The 19300-nt window shown below is 38.0% G+C and overlaps 1 protein-coding gene across 1 annotated transcript; it reads right to left on the bottom strand.

The window, feature by feature from the left end:
- Positions 1 to 6666: 6666 nt before the first annotated feature.
- Positions 6667 to 17940, bottom strand: LOC104081932 (chromosome unknown open reading frame, human C1orf159). The gene is made up of 9 exons (XM_009584862.1): positions 17866 to 17940; positions 17627 to 17717; positions 16028 to 16103; positions 13951 to 14055; positions 12960 to 13025; positions 11461 to 11595; positions 9311 to 9336; positions 8945 to 8975; positions 6667 to 7259 (listed from the first exon to the last, which is right to left on the bottom strand). Exons 2-9 carry the CDS (start codon positions 17696 to 17698, stop codon positions 7162 to 7164), a joined length of 609 nt encoding a protein of 202 aa, XP_009583157.1. The 5' UTR covers positions 17699 to 17717; positions 17866 to 17940; the 3' UTR covers positions 6667 to 7161.
- Between the last annotated feature and the right edge of the window lie 1360 nt (positions 17941 to 19300).

Here is a 19300-nt window from a genome sequence, read left to right as displayed (position 1 = left end):
TATTCCTTTGAGAATGAAGATATGTTTTACTTCATCCAGATGATGGCACATATATACAAATTGATTATCACAATTTGTATCAACTGTTCCATAACTGAAAGCTGTTACTGAGCTTCCATCTATTTAGTTTGTCAGCACAAGCAATAGAGAAAGCTAAGTCAGCGTGGATGCTAAAGGCTTAGCGAGAGAGCAGAGTGCTGTAGAGCATGCTTTTTCTCAGCTGCTTGGATTCAAAGCACAACATTAAACTAATCATACCTGTTTGACTTCTACTGAATGTGGAGAAGGTACCCAATGGTTTAATTTCATGGGTTTAATGTCACAGATATGTGAAGTATTATGATATGGAGACTCAGGACTGTACACATGTAGCTCTCATTAGACAGATATGTAAAACTGCGTGTTAGCTCCCGCCAGCTCTCTGAGCCAGCAGGACAGAAGCCAACACTGATTCAGGAATTGTTTACCCACAGAGCTAATAAGAACCCATGTCTCTCAGATGGATGTGTTAGCATGGGCACACTTCCACACTATCAAGGCCACAGGCGTTTCGGAGGAGAAGTTGTTCAAATCCTGCTAACAGCAGCAAAGCTACTGAAGGACTGTTTGCACCTAACTGTGTAAACTTGCCCTTATCAGATAAGGTCATGCTAAAAATAATTCTGTGGTGATAGGGGTCCCAAGACCTGAAGAATCTAGTGTCTCATCCATAATTTCTGCACTGTCAAGACCAATTTGTGGTTTGCTTCTAATTTTAAAGGTCATGGTCCAGCCAACATCATTGAAATATGACTGACTGCCATTTTTTCCTTTTCCAGAATTTTTTATTCCTTTTCCAGAATTTTCTCTCCCTTTTCCAGAATCCACCCCCCCATCTTTAGATCCTCCCCCCAAATTTTTTTTCCTTTTCTGCCAGCTATGATGTATGCTCAGTTTTCACACAGAAAGGTGTGGTGGTGATGGGGAAAGCGAATCCCACCCTTATTCTTGAACACAGTAGACATGATGCAATTCTGCTGGGAGGGCAGCAGCAGTATCAACCAAAGTTCTGGAGCCTGGGACATGGTCAGTTCTGTGCTGGGAAGTGGAGTGCCAAACTCATTTCACAGCAGTCAGACTGCAGAAACTTGCAGTCAGTAATGATTTGGGCTTGATGTGAATTGGCAGCAGATGCTGATGAAAAGCATTTTGCCCTCTTTGTAACATATCTAACCGCAAGTGCCCTCAGTCAAGTAAGGTCCTGAACTTTGCTACTTTCGGCTCATTTCTCAATACATTATAAACTAGCAGTTCATTATGTAATATATTAAGTTGCATGCAAACAAGATGCCTCCCCATAGTTAACTTATTCCTAAATCGTTATCTTCGGCACAATTACTGCTAAAGACATTTCTGTAGCTGTTTTAAGCTCTGCCAAAATAGTTTGAGCAGCATTTAAGATTAGCTTCAGAGAGTGTGTGTGTGTGTGTGTGTGTATATATATATCTATATCTATTTATCTCTAAAATGAAGTCTTTTTGCAGGTCTCCCATTTCCTTACTTATGAAATCTGAAACTTTCAATGGGGGTAAGTCTAGGAATTCTTCATATCATAAGGAGCACATACAAATGTTGGTGCCACCTCCTGTCCTTTCTAGGTTTTATCTTGGGGGCCTGCAGTGTAAACACAATGGAGATAACAGAGAGAAAGTAGCAGAATGAGGTTTAAGTTTGTGGGAAAAGATCATGCTCTAGTAAAGAACAGTTACATATTGGTATTTGAAGGGGACTAATTGCCATCAGAAAATCATTGGCGTTTTACAGGCACTGACATCGAGTTATAGTAATTTGATGAGCTGATGGACTATACTACAGCATTGTGGAACAGCCTGAGCATTTTAAGAAGCTGAGCACTCCACTCCAAATGACTGCATTCCTGTGGGGACTGGGATTGTGAAGCAGAAGATAACATTGCAGTTTGATGGATGTAAAATTGCAACAAAACAGATGACTTATTTATAAACAACACTCATTACAAAATGAGTCTAACATGTCTAAAACCTAATGCCTTCTATATTTGTCCTGTTACAGAATACAGCAACCTTAATGGTAAAGACCTAATCATTTGGAGCAAATACCTCACAGCTGCATCGCATCTTATTGAAACTATCATTTTAAAACACTTCTAACACTTTACTAAGGGACATAAATCACCAGGCTCTGAAACAGGAAGTGCAATTATCTGAATACTGTTGCTTCCAATCAGTTAGCAATAAAAATATGTCAAGGCTATTAAAATTATAAACACTATATAATTTCTTTTTTTTTTCTCACCAGGGAGCATTAAAAATAAATGACAAAAATGCAAAGCAGCCTTTAGACATTTCAACAAACCTCATAGTGTTGGTAGCAAGAGTAATGCAAGCACACTTCAGATATTGACTGTATCTTAAGTGCATTCTTTCAAACAACTTAAAATGACAGCCAAATTAATTTTGAGTGCAAACAGGTACAACTTCTGTTTGTTTGGTTTTTTAAATCAAAGTTACTATCACACCATTGTAGGCACTAGCTTGGCACAGCACAGCTACACTTCCCTGCTAAGCTCAGCCATTTGTAGCAGACAGCAATTCCATGCAGTCACACACAGCTGAATCTCTCCACCCAGTTATCTACAAATCTCAAGTAGATGAGAGAGCCTCAAGCTTTTGTATCAACTTAGGTATTCTTTTCTACTCTTCCATTCTCTTTGCCCATGCAACTTAGATTGCATCCTGTGTAACTGTAGAGGGACAAGAGCAAAAACCTTATTGTTCCTTTTTCCCAATTAGCACCTAAGTCATCCCCCCAGCTTCTTTTTCCACTCCCCTTCAATTTCTTCTACAGTTTAACAGCTTTCAGCCTTCAAATCTTACTGTCAGGAAGTTACAGACTTGCACCCATAATCCCAGGTGTATTTCCAAGCAATGTTCCCAAGAAGCTTTTGACGGAGGCAGGGGAGAGAAAAAAAAAACCTCGCAGAGAAAGACACGAGACAACCTCAGGATACAGTTTCTGTGAACTTTGATTAATACCTAGGGGAAAGTAGGTTGAACCTAAGCCATTGTTTGCACAAAGCTTTATCACTTAATCTAGTAAACTTCATGCAGTTTCATACAGCAAAATACTTCAGAGTGTCTGTATGCAATATCATTTCTGTTTCATTCTTTATGCATGTGACACCAGCCTTCTGGAGGGCCTATAACTGGATAACAGATTTTAGTGAAACACAAGGTTTTAGACTTACAATTTTAAGAAGTGACTGTCACAGTCCTCCATCTACAATGCACTCACCTTCAGATGGTGTCATATGGATAAGGGAGACAGCTCCTCTCAGGTGTGCAAAATACAGTCTCAAATTGTTCCCTGTTGTTGTACATCCACTTACTGCTCTCCCCAGTTCACTTACTGCCAATTGCACCTACTGAATTCAGTGGGGTGACTAATGGCAAGGACACTTAGTATTTCCTCTTCCCAAAGGCTGTTATATTTTGGTGTGCATGGTGGTCAGAGTCCATTTAACTGACAAATCCACTTTTAAGTCTTCCTCTCCCAGTGGGATAATTTTCCAGATCAATTTCTCTTTGTATGCGACACTGTCACCCTGGCTTTGACAACAAGGTTTATTAGACTTTCCACAGTGCACACACAGTAGGTATTAAAGCATTTGGCTTATCCTTCCTCATCAGCATACTTCACTAAAAGCAACATCTTTCTCATACATCAGGCTACTTCAGCTAGTTTTGTGAGGGAAGGGAGTATTGCTGAATTTTACTACTAGTATTTCAGACCAGATGGCTCAGCATCCCAGTTTCCTTTGGCTCAGCTCTCATTGTTATGGATTGTTTTGGCAACTGGAATTAAGAACACAAGATACACTTGTAAGAAAGAAATCCAACAAGAGTACCAAATTCCCAGGGAGTAAAGGGAAAGGAAAAAAAGAACACACTTTTTGAAACTAATCAGAGATCAGACAGAGGAACATAGCCAAGCCCCCAAACCCAAGACCATAATCTTCCCTTCAACTGATAAGAAATTATCCTGATTATCTCAACTTCTGGTACATTTGGCACTGTTTAGCAGCCTCCTCTTTTAGGGTTTTCTTGCTTCTCCTGCTATCTTCTTTGAATGAGATTTAAGTAAACATGCACTAATGTAAAAATTCTATCATTTACTAAAGCTACATTCTCTGCTAAAGAGTTACTTTCACGCCACTACAGGTAAGGCCACGATGGGTGGCTTTTGCCATATGGTTATAGTTATGCATATGGTGTGAAGACACAATCTACAGAAGAACAGCCTGGCTATGCTACTGTAGAACTGGGCAGCATCATTCAGCAGACTTTTTTTTAACTTCAGTTCTGATGGAGGTAACATGCCATATGAGCTGAAACAATGATCTACTTTGGGTGCTAATTTTGCTCCCTTCATTCTGTGCTTGAAAAGGAAACACGTGAATGACCTCCACAGTCATTTAAAAAAAGCTCAAACATGTTTATTTTGGCACAATTTAAAAATATACAAATACATTCAATATCAGGGTTCATTAAAGCCAATTTTTTAAAATATATATACGTATGTATTATTATTTTGGAGGGAGATGGAAACCAAACCACCACATTATATATTTAATTTGACAGTGCAAACGAATGAGAAACTGTTTAGACCAGGAGTCCACTGTGTCAGACAGCAATAACAAAAGCTGAACAGTTCCTGAAACACAAAAAAATAGTAAAAATACCTGCTGCATTTAAAAGAGTGCTGGGGGGAGGGGAAGAGTATGGGAAGGGGAAGAGAGATGTTATCATTGAGAAAAACTTGACTGCACAGAAGTTAGAGCATTAGACACTTGACATTAAACTAGGTTACAATATGCACTTGAGGATAAGCTAGGGTTCAGACAGTACAATGACGTGAATGACCCTTCAATAATTTATGTGTAGAAAGAATATATTAGCAAGTAAGCAATACAAGAATGCACTATCATTGACAGGTCACAAGCAGAAACTCCCTGCTTTCAAAGGTGCAGTTTCTTGGCATTATTTGCATAGTTACTCCTTTTCCTCAGCGGTTAGGAAAATATTCAGCAACTAAGTTCAGGAAAAACCTACGACCTCCAGACACAATTTCTACCTGTGGAAAATCGCAGCAGCACAAAGATAAAAAGACATCAAAATGACCGAAACAAAACTGCCACCTCCTCAACTTGGGACATATGAACTATAAAGCACATTTCATATTGAAAGCTGAAGGGTCTCAAAAAGGCATTGTCTGCTGTCTTTAGTTTTGTCCAGTAGAACAAAAAATTTTATTTATCATTGTGATAGAAAGACAATCTCAAGTTTCTCCATACAGCAATTCAGGCTTTTTTTTTGGCACGGGGACCTCTTAATCGTTTGTTCTTTATCCCCAATCTCGCCCTAGCTTGTTTGGATGCTACAAGAGATCTCATTACCTTGTAAGGAGAGAGATAAAAGTAAACACAACTGCACTGAAACTTACATAAAAACAGGTCTATTCAGTAAGATAAATATATCTCCTCCCATCCCAGTTCTCATCTTTTAGCTTCGAATAAGCTTTTAACCACAGAGAAAAGGGAATCTGGATCACAAGGTTTGGACTCTCCATATGGGTGTCATGTCAGCTCAAGACAGTTATGTTCACATTTTCCTGAAAAAGAGAACCGACTGTTCCAGTTTATGTTCATGCCAGTAGATGCTGATGAAGAGCTTCCAAGTAATTTATTTTAGGAGCACAGACCCATAACAGAGTGCCAGCTAAACCAAAACAGGCAATAACAACACAGGTAGGTGGGAATGCACAAGCTGCATAGTTATAATTTCACATATGGTGACAGTGACACTTCAACCAATTTAGCAACCCTAGGTTTTTCACTTATTTCCTAGTCACCCACTCTTCTGCCCATACCACTGTGCCCATTATGCTGATATATGCGTTCACATGGCAACAGAGTCAACCATGCCAGGAAAAAAAATTGGTGAAGGATAACCTAGCCAAAAAAGAATTATTTTACAGCTACTTTAATTTCCAGATCAAGTGACTACTGAGCCACACAGCTGGCATAAGATGGGCAAGAACAAGCATCTGAGAGTGGGGGGCTATTTATGCTGGCACGTTCACCAAGGAAATACTTGTTGAGCTCTGTCATAAGGTGCTGGCCTGCAGATGTCAGGCATGTTAATGAAGGGCTTGACCAAAGAAACCCCTTATTGCATTGGCAGAAATTCACCTGACCTCTCCACTTCATCTCAATACTCACTGACATGTCTAACGGATACACAGCTAGCCTGCAGGAATTTTGGTTTCCCTTCAACTGCTGTGTTAAGGGAAGGAAGCTAGCGCAGACAGTCTTTGCAGGACAGACATAGCAGCCTATCAGTTACAAAGCCATAGCAAATGGCTCTTTATCCAAGGACTTAGCTGAAGCCAATTGGAAAGGCTTCCCAACAAATTCCCACACCTGGGATTGGACCCATACTGACCACAGCCTTCAAAAGCACCAAGAACAACAGTATCTGGATAGTGGGTCTATATTCACAGTTAAAAACCAGGGTCAGCTATGTCACAGGCTGAAGAGGATGCTCCAGGAGGCATCATTTTTTGCTTCAAAAGGATACTGCGTGTTAGGTATTGTTATATTGTCCTACAGTGTTAAAGCAGTGGCACTTAGTGTTAGCATTTACAAGTGGGTCCTTCAAACAAGTCCACATCCTTGCATAATCCCAGTATTTTGTGTTGGCCTGCAGCACATTCAGCTCTGGGGACACAGAACACATCACAACACAGGAAGAAGAACGTGCCAAAACTGAAAGCATTTCAAAAAGAAAGGCAGATTCTTTAAAGATTTTAAACACAGCATCTGTAGGAGACAAGTGAAACCACAGAGCTGGAATAGTGCATTTCAAGATCACCAAAGCAGTTCACCGAACTGGATGTAGCCTGTTATCAGTATCTTTGCATTAGTTCATTTCTCTGTTAACATTTGGCACAAACCCTTTGACACAGTAATTTGGCTTCCATTTAGGTCAGCTGCTTGCGATGTTTTCCTGGCACTTCAGTGGATTCAGAAAAAGTTTCTTCGACACTCTGTACACTTATAAAGTCCTCAGGCAAGAATGAAGGCTAAACATTGCTGACCCTGGTTTCGGAAGAAGAGATCATGGCAGCAGATGCAGACGTCACTAGTGACCGTTCTCGTCTGACATATCGTGGCTTCCGAACTGAAATGGTGGGCACAGAAACATCATTAGCACCTGCTATATAAGCATGCCTTTATCATTAATTCATAACACCACATGCCATCCAACAATTCCTGAGTAACCAAAGTCATTCTGGACCTTAAAAAAAACCCTAAAAACACAAAACACAAAACCCCCTACATAGAGCTGATACAGCAAAAGTCCACAAAAACTTTTTAAACAAGCTTCTAATGGCCTACTAAATAAGGTGCTCGTTACAAACTGGCATTTCCATTACTTGTAAGTACAGTAGCTTTCCATTTTCAGCCCTAACAAAAACCCCCACAACTGTACTTCCTTTCTAAACAGACATATAAATTAAGGTAAGGAAATTAAGACTTTTCACAAGCAGCACTGGCTGTCAGTTTAACAGTCAGACCCCGACCAACTTTGGAACACATCTAAAAAATGTTTAAAAGCTAAAGACTGCATCAATAAAAATTAAATTTTAAAAGTGAGACTAGAAATTTTACTGAGCTTAGAAGGCCATGTTTTCTTAAGTTTTTAGAAGATTTGGTCTGTCTCACTTTTAAGTCACCACAAGTTCTGTCATTGTCTTGAAAGCACATGGATCAAGCATAGAGACAAGATATTTTACTGTATTAACCTGGCCAAATAAATCCATTTTCCTAGCCACTCTAAATTAATTTCATGTATAGATACAAAATTTTCTATCATTTGCAAAATATATCCTTTACTACCTACTTCTTTTCAAACTTCATTACATGGTCAGAGACACTTAAAAGAATGCCTTGCCTTGATTAGGTGTAATCCACTGCACTTTCAAATGTATTTTTTGGGAGAGTCATATTTAGATATTTCATGTTTTATTAGGCTCTCACGGGCTTATTAATAATACAAGAACAGCATGTACTATTTCCTAGAAGTAGCACGAATTTAGAAGCCCACCAAAAAGCAAGTTTTTGCTCTTGGATTACCCAGATCAGGTCTAAACCAGCAGATTAGAGTATGAACTTCTCAGTAATATTTATAGGTTGAAATTGTGAAAAATTGGGGAGGAAAATTGAGACAAGCTGATTAGATGAAATCTTCCCCAAGAAATAAGTTTCTGCCCGAGTTTCGCACGTATTAAAAACACACCTTACCAAAAAGAGCCAACCTACAAACACCCCCACACCACATACACAGAAAACGGTATATTCCAAACAGTCTGTGTTATTTGTTTGAAGAAGCTGATAAGCTTCAAATCAGCAAGCCTGAAAATGAGCCAACCTGGCACTGTCAAGAAGATTCCAATCCTGAAAATAGGTCCCAGACTGAATAATTTATTTTTGAGCACTTATGAAAAAAATATTGCATCTACTGGTAAGACTTCTCTATTAGGATAGAGAAGTCGAAGATCTATTTTAGGAGCTGTCAAAGATCTATTTTAACACAAAGCACTCCATCAATACTGTATGCCTACATTAATTAAAGCAATAAATCCTACCAAAAAGGTCTACTAGAGAGATTTCATTGGATTTCTGTCCCCTCAACAGATTCCACAGTTCTGTACCAGGCTTTACAGGTAATTGTTTTGACTTGCTGTCTCTTCTTAGCATATCCACTTTGAGATAGTTTGCCTGCTTTTCAATAACGAGATGCATAAAAGAGAAGCCAACAGGTAAAATATTTGAAGCAGCATGCCCCAGAGAACAGTTCCTCACCTGAAGAAGCTGGGGGAGGTATCATGGATGCCTGCATAACAGAAGATTGATCATGTCAAACAAAGCTCCTTTTGTCTTCACAGTCTTTCATTAAAATATACAGGAACATTTTAGGGTTCCAATAATATTTACTGTGTACACAGTCTTTCTTGGAGAAAGTAACTCAATAGAATCCATACGGTCAGTATTCATCTTTCACCTTTTTTTCCAGTTTGGACAAAGAACCCCAAAATATCTCTGATTTTTATTTCAGTCTCTCATACATCAGATTAAGTAGCTCCCTAATGAACTGTTAAAACTTTAAGCTATTGTTTATTTGATGTTTTATGCTTGCTTGTTCCTATTGGAAGCACAGAATTTACTTACTGTTTCACTAGGCTGGAGAACAGATGCTAAAAGAGAGAGAAAGAGAGAGACTAACCATCATTAATCTAGAAGGCTAGAACTGCTAGTTTTCTAAAAATACATGTGTGCAACAGAATAGTTCCATTGTTAAAAAAATAGTTTTGTCAAAGACTACCAAAACAGATCAGAACATTCAGAAATCCTATTAGTAGAATACATTGTCTGTAGGACTCTTCAAGATTAAAGGGTTGCAAAGGTCTCCAGGAATGACTTATTTTGCTTTCAAAAAAGGTAGCCACAGCAGTATCTCTTTAGTATGAAGAAGCTTCAATAGCAAAAATGGCACTTTGAGCCAACTACCAGAAAAAAGCAGTACAAACAGGAAACAATTGAGCAGTGAAAAATGCAACCCTTTTATACAAGAGGTTGCTGCCTTTATTGGCCACATGATAATCATCATCCAGACAGAATGAAAGCTAACATGATAATAAGCCAGAGAAATGTTTCTAATGCTTCTCCTTCAAAGGAGGACATCAATGCTTTAGCCCGCTGGACCAGAGTGAACTACCAGTACAAAATGTGGAAGTCAGACCAGTATCACTGAAGCCTCAGAGGTCTGGTGTCCTGCCAGCTTGGAATGTCACAGCACAACAGCTCTTGACCTACTTAAAAACTGAAGGAGAATCTTGTACTAACTAAATTTACTTGAAGACACATGCAAAAGCAACCTAGAGGCTTCAATATGGGAGTTGTGATTAGGATACTAGCAGTTCCTGTGGCACTGAACAATTTAGACCTTAGGTAGCTACTGTTGTATACTTTTACATTAAATGATACCACAGAGACTGGAGTTGCGATGTTCCATGAAGTTACTATGACTGGATACAACATTCTTAGCCAAATAATGGAAAATAACGGAATTGTATTGCTCCACCCACCCCCTTCTTTTTCTCTTTTTAAGCTTATTTCTATTGTGACAGCCTAGCTTGAGCTTGGTCCTGTAAGACATGAATGAAAATAACAGGACGTCTATTTGTTTAGTAGACCTAACCAGTAAACAGCTTTCTTTCAACAGAAGGAGCTCTAACACAGCAAACGCTGTGCTAGAAGTTGTCATGGGAATCATTCAAAGTGACTGCATAGAAGGGGCGAGACAGAGTCATAGATCAGCCTCAGTTTCATGCAAAACACTGGGCAAAATGGAGACACCAGCTTCCACATACTTTGCTCACCACCTCCCAGAAAGTGAAGACGAGTAAAATGTGGACACATAGAACACAGAAACTGAAGCATCTGAAAGAGCCAGTTGACTACATAAAGTCTTGGTGCCCTATGGCTAAGCGCATCCCAGATGTTCTTCCCCTAGCTTTTCTGGAATCACTTTGGCATGAAGTCAGGTCACTGCATTTTAGTTACATGGCTTCATTTCTCAGTAACAGGAATGGCAGAAATAAAAAATAAATTTCATTATTAAAAAAATCTAAGGGGTTAAAAAAAAATAAATCAGGCAGTTAGTTCTTCCAAGCCCCAGTAAATCCTGCATTTAGAGGGCAAAGTTGAATGAATAGTGCAATAATGAGGAACCTCAAATTCCATTCCCTTTCTCTTGCTGCTGACGCATCCATGGTAAGTACACTGCCCTTTAGTATTACAGTTCCCTTATCTCTAAATCAAGAATAAACAATAACTGTTTTTTGTAAGGCTTTATAAATGTCTGGCATTTTGTGTACTGAAATGAACATATTAAGTTCTATAAAAATGTCCTCTGTGCAAAAAGCACCGACTGATTTCTTTTCCTTTTTTTTTTTCCCTTTTTGAAATCAGGTATCTAATATTCAGTGACAACTAACATCAAGTATTGCACTCTGGCAAATCTTTGAGACCTACAAAAAACAATAGCTGGGTTAGTGAGAGATGCTGTGTTATATGCAGCTAAGCACACTTAGACTGAGAACAGACATCCTCTGCACTGCCATTAAAACATGATACTGTAAACACATAGCAGGAGAAAATTCTTCATTAATTTGCATTGCTTTGGATGATCAAAAAGAGATAACAGTAGCTACATTAAGTTAGAACACTGACATGAAGAAATTTTAAAAGTTTTAAATTAAGAAACTGAGCAAAAGCCAAAAGTTTAGAGATTAAGTAGACAATTAGAGGTATTTTACCTTTGTTTCTTCTGTAGAAAACATTAGGAAGTTTATTGGCACGTTTGAGGTAGAAGAAAGAAGCAACAGACAGAATCAGGAACAAACTGATGAAAAGTGTCCCTAAGATGAGAGAGGCTGCCACTTCTGGGCCCCCTGTTCCAAAAAAAAAAAAAAAAAAAAAAAAGAGAGAAGAGACTATTATTCACTGGAAATTCCTTTTAATATAAAGGTTAGACAAAAGATAAAAACCAACTTCCTGATATTCATAGAAGAAAAAAAAACAACAGTGGGGTTTTTTTTAATATACAGACCTCACCGAAACATTTGCAGAGATCTTTCAATACTCATTTCGTTACATGAACAGCTTCCCCAACCCCACCTGCCAAATGTCAGGAAAGCCTTAGTCTCTATTTTCCTAAAGATAACCACAAATTTTTAATCCATTGTTCTTTTATATAACTTTCAAAACCAGTGCTGGGAGGCACTCAACATTAATATTGTTCTTTTATCCCTTAAATAAAGTCTCCTAAAGACAGAACTTGTCAACAGACAATATACCACTGGTACAGTACACCCAGTATTATGTTTCCACAAAAGACTGATATAGAAACCATCCCAAGGAGGCAGACATTAGCAAATGGTGCCCTCCCTCGCCTCTATTCCACTTTCCCTGCCTCAAAAAATGCTTTGCATATTTATTCTGCTGTTTTATTTATTTAAGATTATGATCCCAAAAAGCAAGTATTTTAAGAAATAAAAGTTGTTTATGATCTTGCTGCAGACAAACTAGGACAACAGATCTATCTGACAAGCTCCGCTTGAAAAGTCCACATTCTGAAGAGCACTAGATACTTCACGTCAAGTATACACACATGACAAGACAAATGTTAGAAAGGGATCAGCAGCACCCAAGTTTGACATGGCTCTTTAGCTTTCCTTTTTAAGAGCACTGATGATAAGCACTCACCCTGTAACACTAAATCACTTCATTTGGCATTCTATCTCTTGCTGAAGTGTGCAATGCTGCTATCTAAATATTCTCAATTTGTATTATTCTTACCAGTGTTGAACAAGTATTTCTAGGAGATTAAACAGAAATGACTGGTCAGCAGTGATAAAATCAACCTATACAAAGGCTAACCAACATGCAACAGATGTGTAACATGTTGCCTCACCCCTAAGAGCCAAAACTCTTGCAGCATAAGGTTCAAAACTCAAGTTATGGTGTTTCATAAATAACCAGCTCAACCTGTACCAGAAAATCACTTCAAGATCAGTAGGACAAGATGAAAGAACCATTCAGTAAAACACAGTTACCTCAAAATTCAACTCTAAGAATTATAAAAGATTGTTGAGAGCAAGCCAGAAAAAGTAAAAAGGGATACTACATTTAGAATAAAACCTATGCTACAGAAAAACATATTTTACAACTTGTTTCAAATGCCATGTCATGAAGGGGCTGGTACGCAGTGGATAATCACAAAGCCTGCACTCAATAGCTAGTTCCATTTACTCACCTATGTTCTGTATGAAAGGAGTTACAGTGCTTATATTCATTTGGAAATTCATTCCTCTGATACCAGCTGTAATCAAAAAGAATATTTTAAAGTAAAATTTGGCAAAAACTATAGATTTGTTGAAAAATCTTAGTAAAAGGCTATTATACTTCTCAGTAATTATTTGGAATTGTATAAGAATCCAGATTTCTCCCAAGAAAAATTCATTCTTTATATCACTTTTGAGAATTTCAAAAAAAGGAAGCAAACAAGCATCATCATAATTTGTCCAAAAAGAAAATAATTCACTACTGCATTTCCCAGAAACTTAGATGAAGTTTCTTATCTCTTTCATTGAAAATATTTACAAGGAATTGAATGGTTCTCGCCTCTCAAACAAAGCACATGCACAAAATGAATCTAGCCATCTTAAAATAGATTTCTCAAAGAACTCAAGTACAGCCTGAGCTATTTTGTGCTTTGGAGAAGTCCCTAGCAAACACCCACAGCAAATGCCTTTTTCTTACAGCAGAGATTAAAGCAGCCACAAAATTCAGTATTCACTGTATGTTCGATACAGGTCCTACCCTGTAAGTTTAATCATTTTGATGTTTAAGACTTTTCTTTTTTATTTTAAGAACTTACATTGGGCAGAATGATTTTGTTTTTTAAATGTTGCATTTGGCTTCGCAGATTAGGTACTCTAATATATAATAAGATTTTGAGTTCCGCCCCCCTCCGCCCCAGACTCTGGAATGGTTCCACAGCATTCTGCACAGTTTCTGGAAACTAAATTTCAAACTTTCCATAGGTTTTGTTGCATGTTCAAAAGCTCAAAGTTACATTAGGACTTTGGAAAAGGTTGAAGTTTTACAAAAGAGGGGGAAAAAAAACCCCAAACATGTGCAGCATTTGATGCCTTCTTGAACATTCGTTGCTGGACCACGCATGCAAGAAGAGATCTCAGTACCAAAAAATACCCATCAAAATAAAGGGATGGTAAATGACTCACTATTTCTGCATTCAGTCAGATTATAAACAGATGAAACAGGAAGGGTTTCATTTTTGCATTTAATACAGCTGCTACTACCATCCTCATTCCATCGTCTGTAACAACCTGCATGAGAATAAGATGTAGAGAGGTTTGAAAACAACAAAAGTGACACATAGGAGATATTTCCTAGTCTTCAGAAAGAGGTAGAGGCAACATATATTCCGTCCATTTGGTCTACTGGTTACAAACATCTCCTGCTTCCTACTATATTACACAAGTTAAGAGGTTTTATTTCAAAGTGTTTATTCCAGAAAAGATATAACCTTTCAAGAGCCAAAAAGAAGCAAGTTACAAGTAAACAATTCCCAGAGGGCAATTTCAACATAGCTCTGTTCACTGCTTCACATGTTCTAGTTTTAAGAAAAACGGGAAGCATCTAACAACCTGTAACTACCCTCAACAATACTAAAAAAGAAGCAGAATTTTACCATTTATTTTCAGAGGTCATACACTGTCAAAACAAAATTTAATGCCATTTTAATACATAGCATTGAAAACAGAAGTAGGCAGGGACAAAGATGCTAAGAACCAGAAAGAGTATACTTGGATGAAAAAAGATGCTGGCGTCCCTATAGTCAATCACTTGAACTATGGCAAGCTAAAAATACAAATACTGCCATAATACAGTCTTTTTCCCATGCCTCAGTCCTCTCAAGTATTGTACTATTTGTTTCACTTTAAGAAGAACCCAAACCTGTTTAAACTATTTTGTGACAGATGGCGAGTGTTTTATATCAGTCACCCTACCATGCAGGCTGGAAACTGATTAGACTTTCGTCTTGGCCTATGTCTTCGATGTTCAAAGCTCTCAATTTATGTTTAAATGCACATACTGCTATGTCTTTGTTAAGAAAAAAAAATTTAGGGCACATCTTCAATAACAGCTTCATTTACTACAATAAAGCTGTGGTGGTTTCACTTGAGGCTTAGACTTGAGACATGAAGATTAGAAGGATATTCCTACTACATTTAAAGGAGAAAAAAAAAAAAAACAACTTACTGTGCTGACTAAAATCCAGTTCTATAGAGCCTTGAGCCAAAGTGGTATCAATTATCCCATAAAGCAAACCATTAGTAAGGTGCTGATTTGAAAACAGCTCTGCTGCTATGTTTTCCTTAGAGAGAAGCAGCATGTTTGATGCCCACAGTAATAAATTACATCTGACATTTAATCTAAACACAAACAGACCCAACGTAAGGGCAAAGACTTTCTGCAGTAATAGGAAGGAAGCATCAAAGCACTTATCTGACACTAAAGATATTGGTAGATTATCAGTTTACAATAAGATTTAAGAGAACATAATCCCATAACTTGGAGACAATTGCTTAAACCATATCTAAGACCATTTAGCAGCAGAAATGAATGCACTAAATGAAGCAACAGTTAGAGAAGCTAATGAAGCAGTGAAAATAGATGGGCTTAAAATGCTTTAACAACCGTCACAAGGAAGTGACTGAACCCAGAAGTGAACCCCAATTTATAAGTCACCAATTCTCTTGTTACTATGAGCTCTGAAGCCATTTTCCCACTTTTACTCTCTAATTTTAAATAAAATGGCATTAAAAAAGATCACCTTTTTGCTACTGCTGGAAAGTGACAAAAGAAGTTTTTAATTCCATTTAGAAGAAAACAACTCCACATATACAGCACAAGGAAGAATGAGGCATTCTGTGCTAACAAGACAATATTGAAATTATTCTTAATGCTCCCTTAGATACGCATTATAGCATTTTTGCTTTTTATGCTCATTATACGGGCTTTTAAGCATTTACAGTAGCTCTTATATGATCCAACTGCACACTAAATAAAAAAGATAAAGAATAACCTTATTAATAGTTGTCTATTTTCCTTACCATGCAAGAACAACATTTGTGAGTCATAATAAGCATTACCTTGTGTATATACAGGAAGAAAGACTCCAATATGTACGTGCGCTAATTATTTTGTTTTCCCTCCCCAATTAATCAGGTGCTGTATTTTGGTGTTAACTGTCAAAAACAATCTGGAATTTTATTAAACAATGTCACACTATACCTGGACTGCACTGGTTGGTTATTGGACAGGAACTGTTTGAATCCAACATATCCACACAGCATTCTGTTTCTGAAACCTGAGAAAAGAAATTACATTTCACACAGTTCTTAAGTTTACTAAAATGCTTCAACAAAAAATATCTACAGAGAACACAGAGGAATAAGCAGTAACTGCAGTTAAAACCTGCTGTAACTTCTTTTTGCATTAAGCAACCTTACAAGGAGAGAACAAGCTAGACGCACCATCAAGCTGATTTTGACCTGGCAGGTGCTACCCAAACTAACACTTTGAGAACAAATGCACACTCTACTGTTGACATTAGACAAAATCTCAAAAAACTACTTTAGAAATATACTTGCTAAATTCTTCAGTGAAGCACAGTTCAGAGGGGGAGTTATCCTTCCCACAGCACCACACAAATGCCCCAACAGATTTGCTCAGAAATACTATTGGCAAAATGACTGGCAAAAACCAGTTTTCACTGAATGCCCATATTGCAAGGGATGATAACATCTACATTCGGCAAAGCAATCCAGCAGAACTACAAAAGCTTCTTCCTTCAACATTGAATACAAAAGAATAACTTCACATATCCTGAAGGCACATAGTTTATTTTTATTTTTTGTTTATATAAAAGCCAGTTTCAAAATTATTTACAAATTACAACAAGCTGTGACATAAGCTTAGAGATAAATGGTTGTTAGAAACTCTGCGGTTCTTTTGATAGATATTAGTAACATCCCGTATAGACTTGGGCATATCCACTCTCTGAATCTGTACAAGAAAAATAAGCCTCAACACTCCTACGCCTTTTAAAGTTTCGCAGGTACATTCCCCTAAAGAATATAGCAAGTCAAATCAGTCTTAAAAGGAATGAAGTATTCTTGGTCAAAAGTAACAAGACCTGACCTATATTCAGCCATAGAAGTAACTTAAATATACCTAACATGCAACAGTATTATTCCGCTTATCAGCAAAACCCATCAAATCCAGGGGTGACAAAGATCAAAGCTATCAGGAGAAACGTTTGGGACTGTCAAAACTGAAATTAGTAGGCTGACTTCACACTGTTAGTCCATCATGGGGAGGTAGACTACAGTAAAGAACCAGAAGATCTATAGAGAACATGCTTAAGACCAGTTTCTTAAAAAGTTTTGTTGGTTGAACTCTCCTGCAAGCAGGATTTTATACTCTGACCTTTTTCTGTGACTTGAAGCTGTGTTTGCTTCAGAGCTTCTCAGTCATTTGAAAAGCTAACTTTTGGGTATCCATGTTTTGGATTGCTTGTAGTTAAACTGCCGAGCAGCTTGAAAAGTGTTTTTTTGCTCATCAGGGTGCTTTTTCCACATGGTGTGAGGCATTATCAGTTGCATCCCTGCTAGCCTACAAGCACATGACTAGGAAAAATTCAATGCTTTAATAAGCAATCAGCCATCATAGCAAATTGACCCACTGTAAAAGTTTCAGTTAATGACTGCAGGCAGTATAGGTCATTTCTGTTGAATAAGAAAGCCTTTATAAACTGCAATGTGAGAGGAAAATAATCTGATCCTCCTGTTTTTATAGCACCTAGCATGACAAAAACCATGAAATACCTACCGAACTTTCAGTAGATTTGCTGGCAACTTCTGCTACAAGTCTAGTTAAGAGAAGGACATATGGCACCTCCATGCCCAGGAAAGACACAGGTCTGAATAAGAACAGGGAAAGAAATTAGAATGTCTAATTGATGACAGAGAAGTTATGCTTTCCCTTTGTTAAGGAACTTTTGCCAACACATTCCTTTTATTTGAATGCAAAGGCCTTTAAATTAAATATGCTGGGGGGGAATGACTTACCTTGGTTCAAGATACAAATTTGAGACATTCAGAATTTTCCCTCCAGCTGCAGAGGGGCAGGTTTCTGGCTATGGCAGACTGTGGTTGCTAAGAAACAAGGAGCCTTATCAGTCTGCTCCAAACTGGGCCATGCAGAGACTATTCCACACCCAGGATCTAAAAATCAATGTGATTGCAATAGAACGGTCACCGCCTGGCACCACCACTGATAAGCCTCCCCACAGTTACAGGCTCCTCTGGCTGCAGCATTGAACTGTGATGGATTTGTATCAGGACAGAGAGCACATGCCACTTGGAAAAGGCAATACTGCAATTAATTTCTTCCATGACAGCACAGTCATGAAACATTAATGAAGTCTGTCTGTTAATAAGTAGTATTTCTCAATTGCCTGAGAACACACCTTCTCAATGTGGAGCAGAATATTGCAGACAGTCTGCTACAAGCCTTGCTTTTTTCCCCTCCATTTTTGCCACATAACCCCATACATAACCTAAAGAAAGTCCACATTTCTTACATTAAATTGTTTGGATAAACTAAAAGGCGCTAAGTCATGCTTGATCTGCATTGTTCAGACACTCCCTATGTCAATATTATAGTATTATAGTATTCTTTAGTCAATATAGTGTTGAAGCCACATACAGTTCTCAGAACTACTGTACCTGCAGCCTGGTAGCTTTAGGAAAACATAAGTCTTTCATATTATAAATAAAACAGATGGGAACAGACAAGGCCCTCTAACCAAAGCTTAATATAGAAAGAAAGCCTTCAACTGTAGGGGAAAACTCCTTTAGTGACTCATTTCACAAACTGAAATTTGTTACCATTTTTGTTAAATAAAAACCCAGTGGATGAGTTTTAAATTACCGCAAAATATGTACCATGACCCTTGGCAAGTTGTTTTTCTGAAGAACGAAAATCATTGAGCAGTTCCTACGATTGATTTAAAAAACTGAACAGACATTACTTACACATAGCCTGTTGCCTCAACGTCAAAATAAGATTAGTTCAGCTTGGTGGGAAAACTTATTATCCCCTGCTATCAGCCGAAAGCTCCAAGATCAAGGATCGAAAATCCTGAAAACCAAACTCCAGTCTTACTGCTACAACTAATTTCTACAGTTAGTGAGGACTGGGGCAGAGCAGGAAAAGCTTGCACTGTCACAATACCTTCCAATTTAAGCATAACAAAGTCTGTCAGCATCAAACTGCAGCATCCATGATTTCATCAGTTCACACTTACATACATGTAAATAAAACGACACCTATACTAAAACGAAAAGCAGTCAATGTAAAGGCGCTATGTGTGTGATGCTAGCCGACAAAGGCTGAGACAGTGCCCGATTAGCCTTGCTGTTGGCAATGCAGATTATAGGAACCAAGGAACATAAGCAGCAAGGAGCCTTTGTACATACAGAGATTCTCCAGAACGAGATA

Source organism: Fulmarus glacialis, unplaced genomic scaffold (genome assembly GCF_000690835.1).
Source record: "Fulmarus glacialis isolate BGI_N327 unplaced genomic scaffold, ASM69083v1 scaffold19, whole genome shotgun sequence".
Lineage (NCBI taxonomy): Eukaryota > Metazoa > Chordata > Aves > Procellariiformes > Procellariidae > Fulmarus > Fulmarus glacialis.
The sequence above is the reverse complement of the archived record's forward strand: the minus strand, read 5'-3'. Positions and strand labels throughout refer to the sequence as shown.

Bases quoted from the DNA above. Each gene is read 5' to 3' on its own strand.
- LOC104081932 (XM_009584862.1), bottom strand. From the start codon at position 17,698: ATGGAGGTGCCATATGTCCTTCTCTTAACTAGACTTGTAGCAGAAGTT. The intron at 16,104-17,626 runs GTAGGTATTTCA...TTCTTTTCTCAG, and splicing joins GCAAATCTACTGAAAGTTCG to GTTTCAGAAACAGAATGCTG. The intron at 14,056-16,027 runs GTATAGTGTGAC...ATTCTCATGCAG, and splicing joins AACCAACCAGTGCAGTCCAG to GTTGTTACAGACGATGGAAT.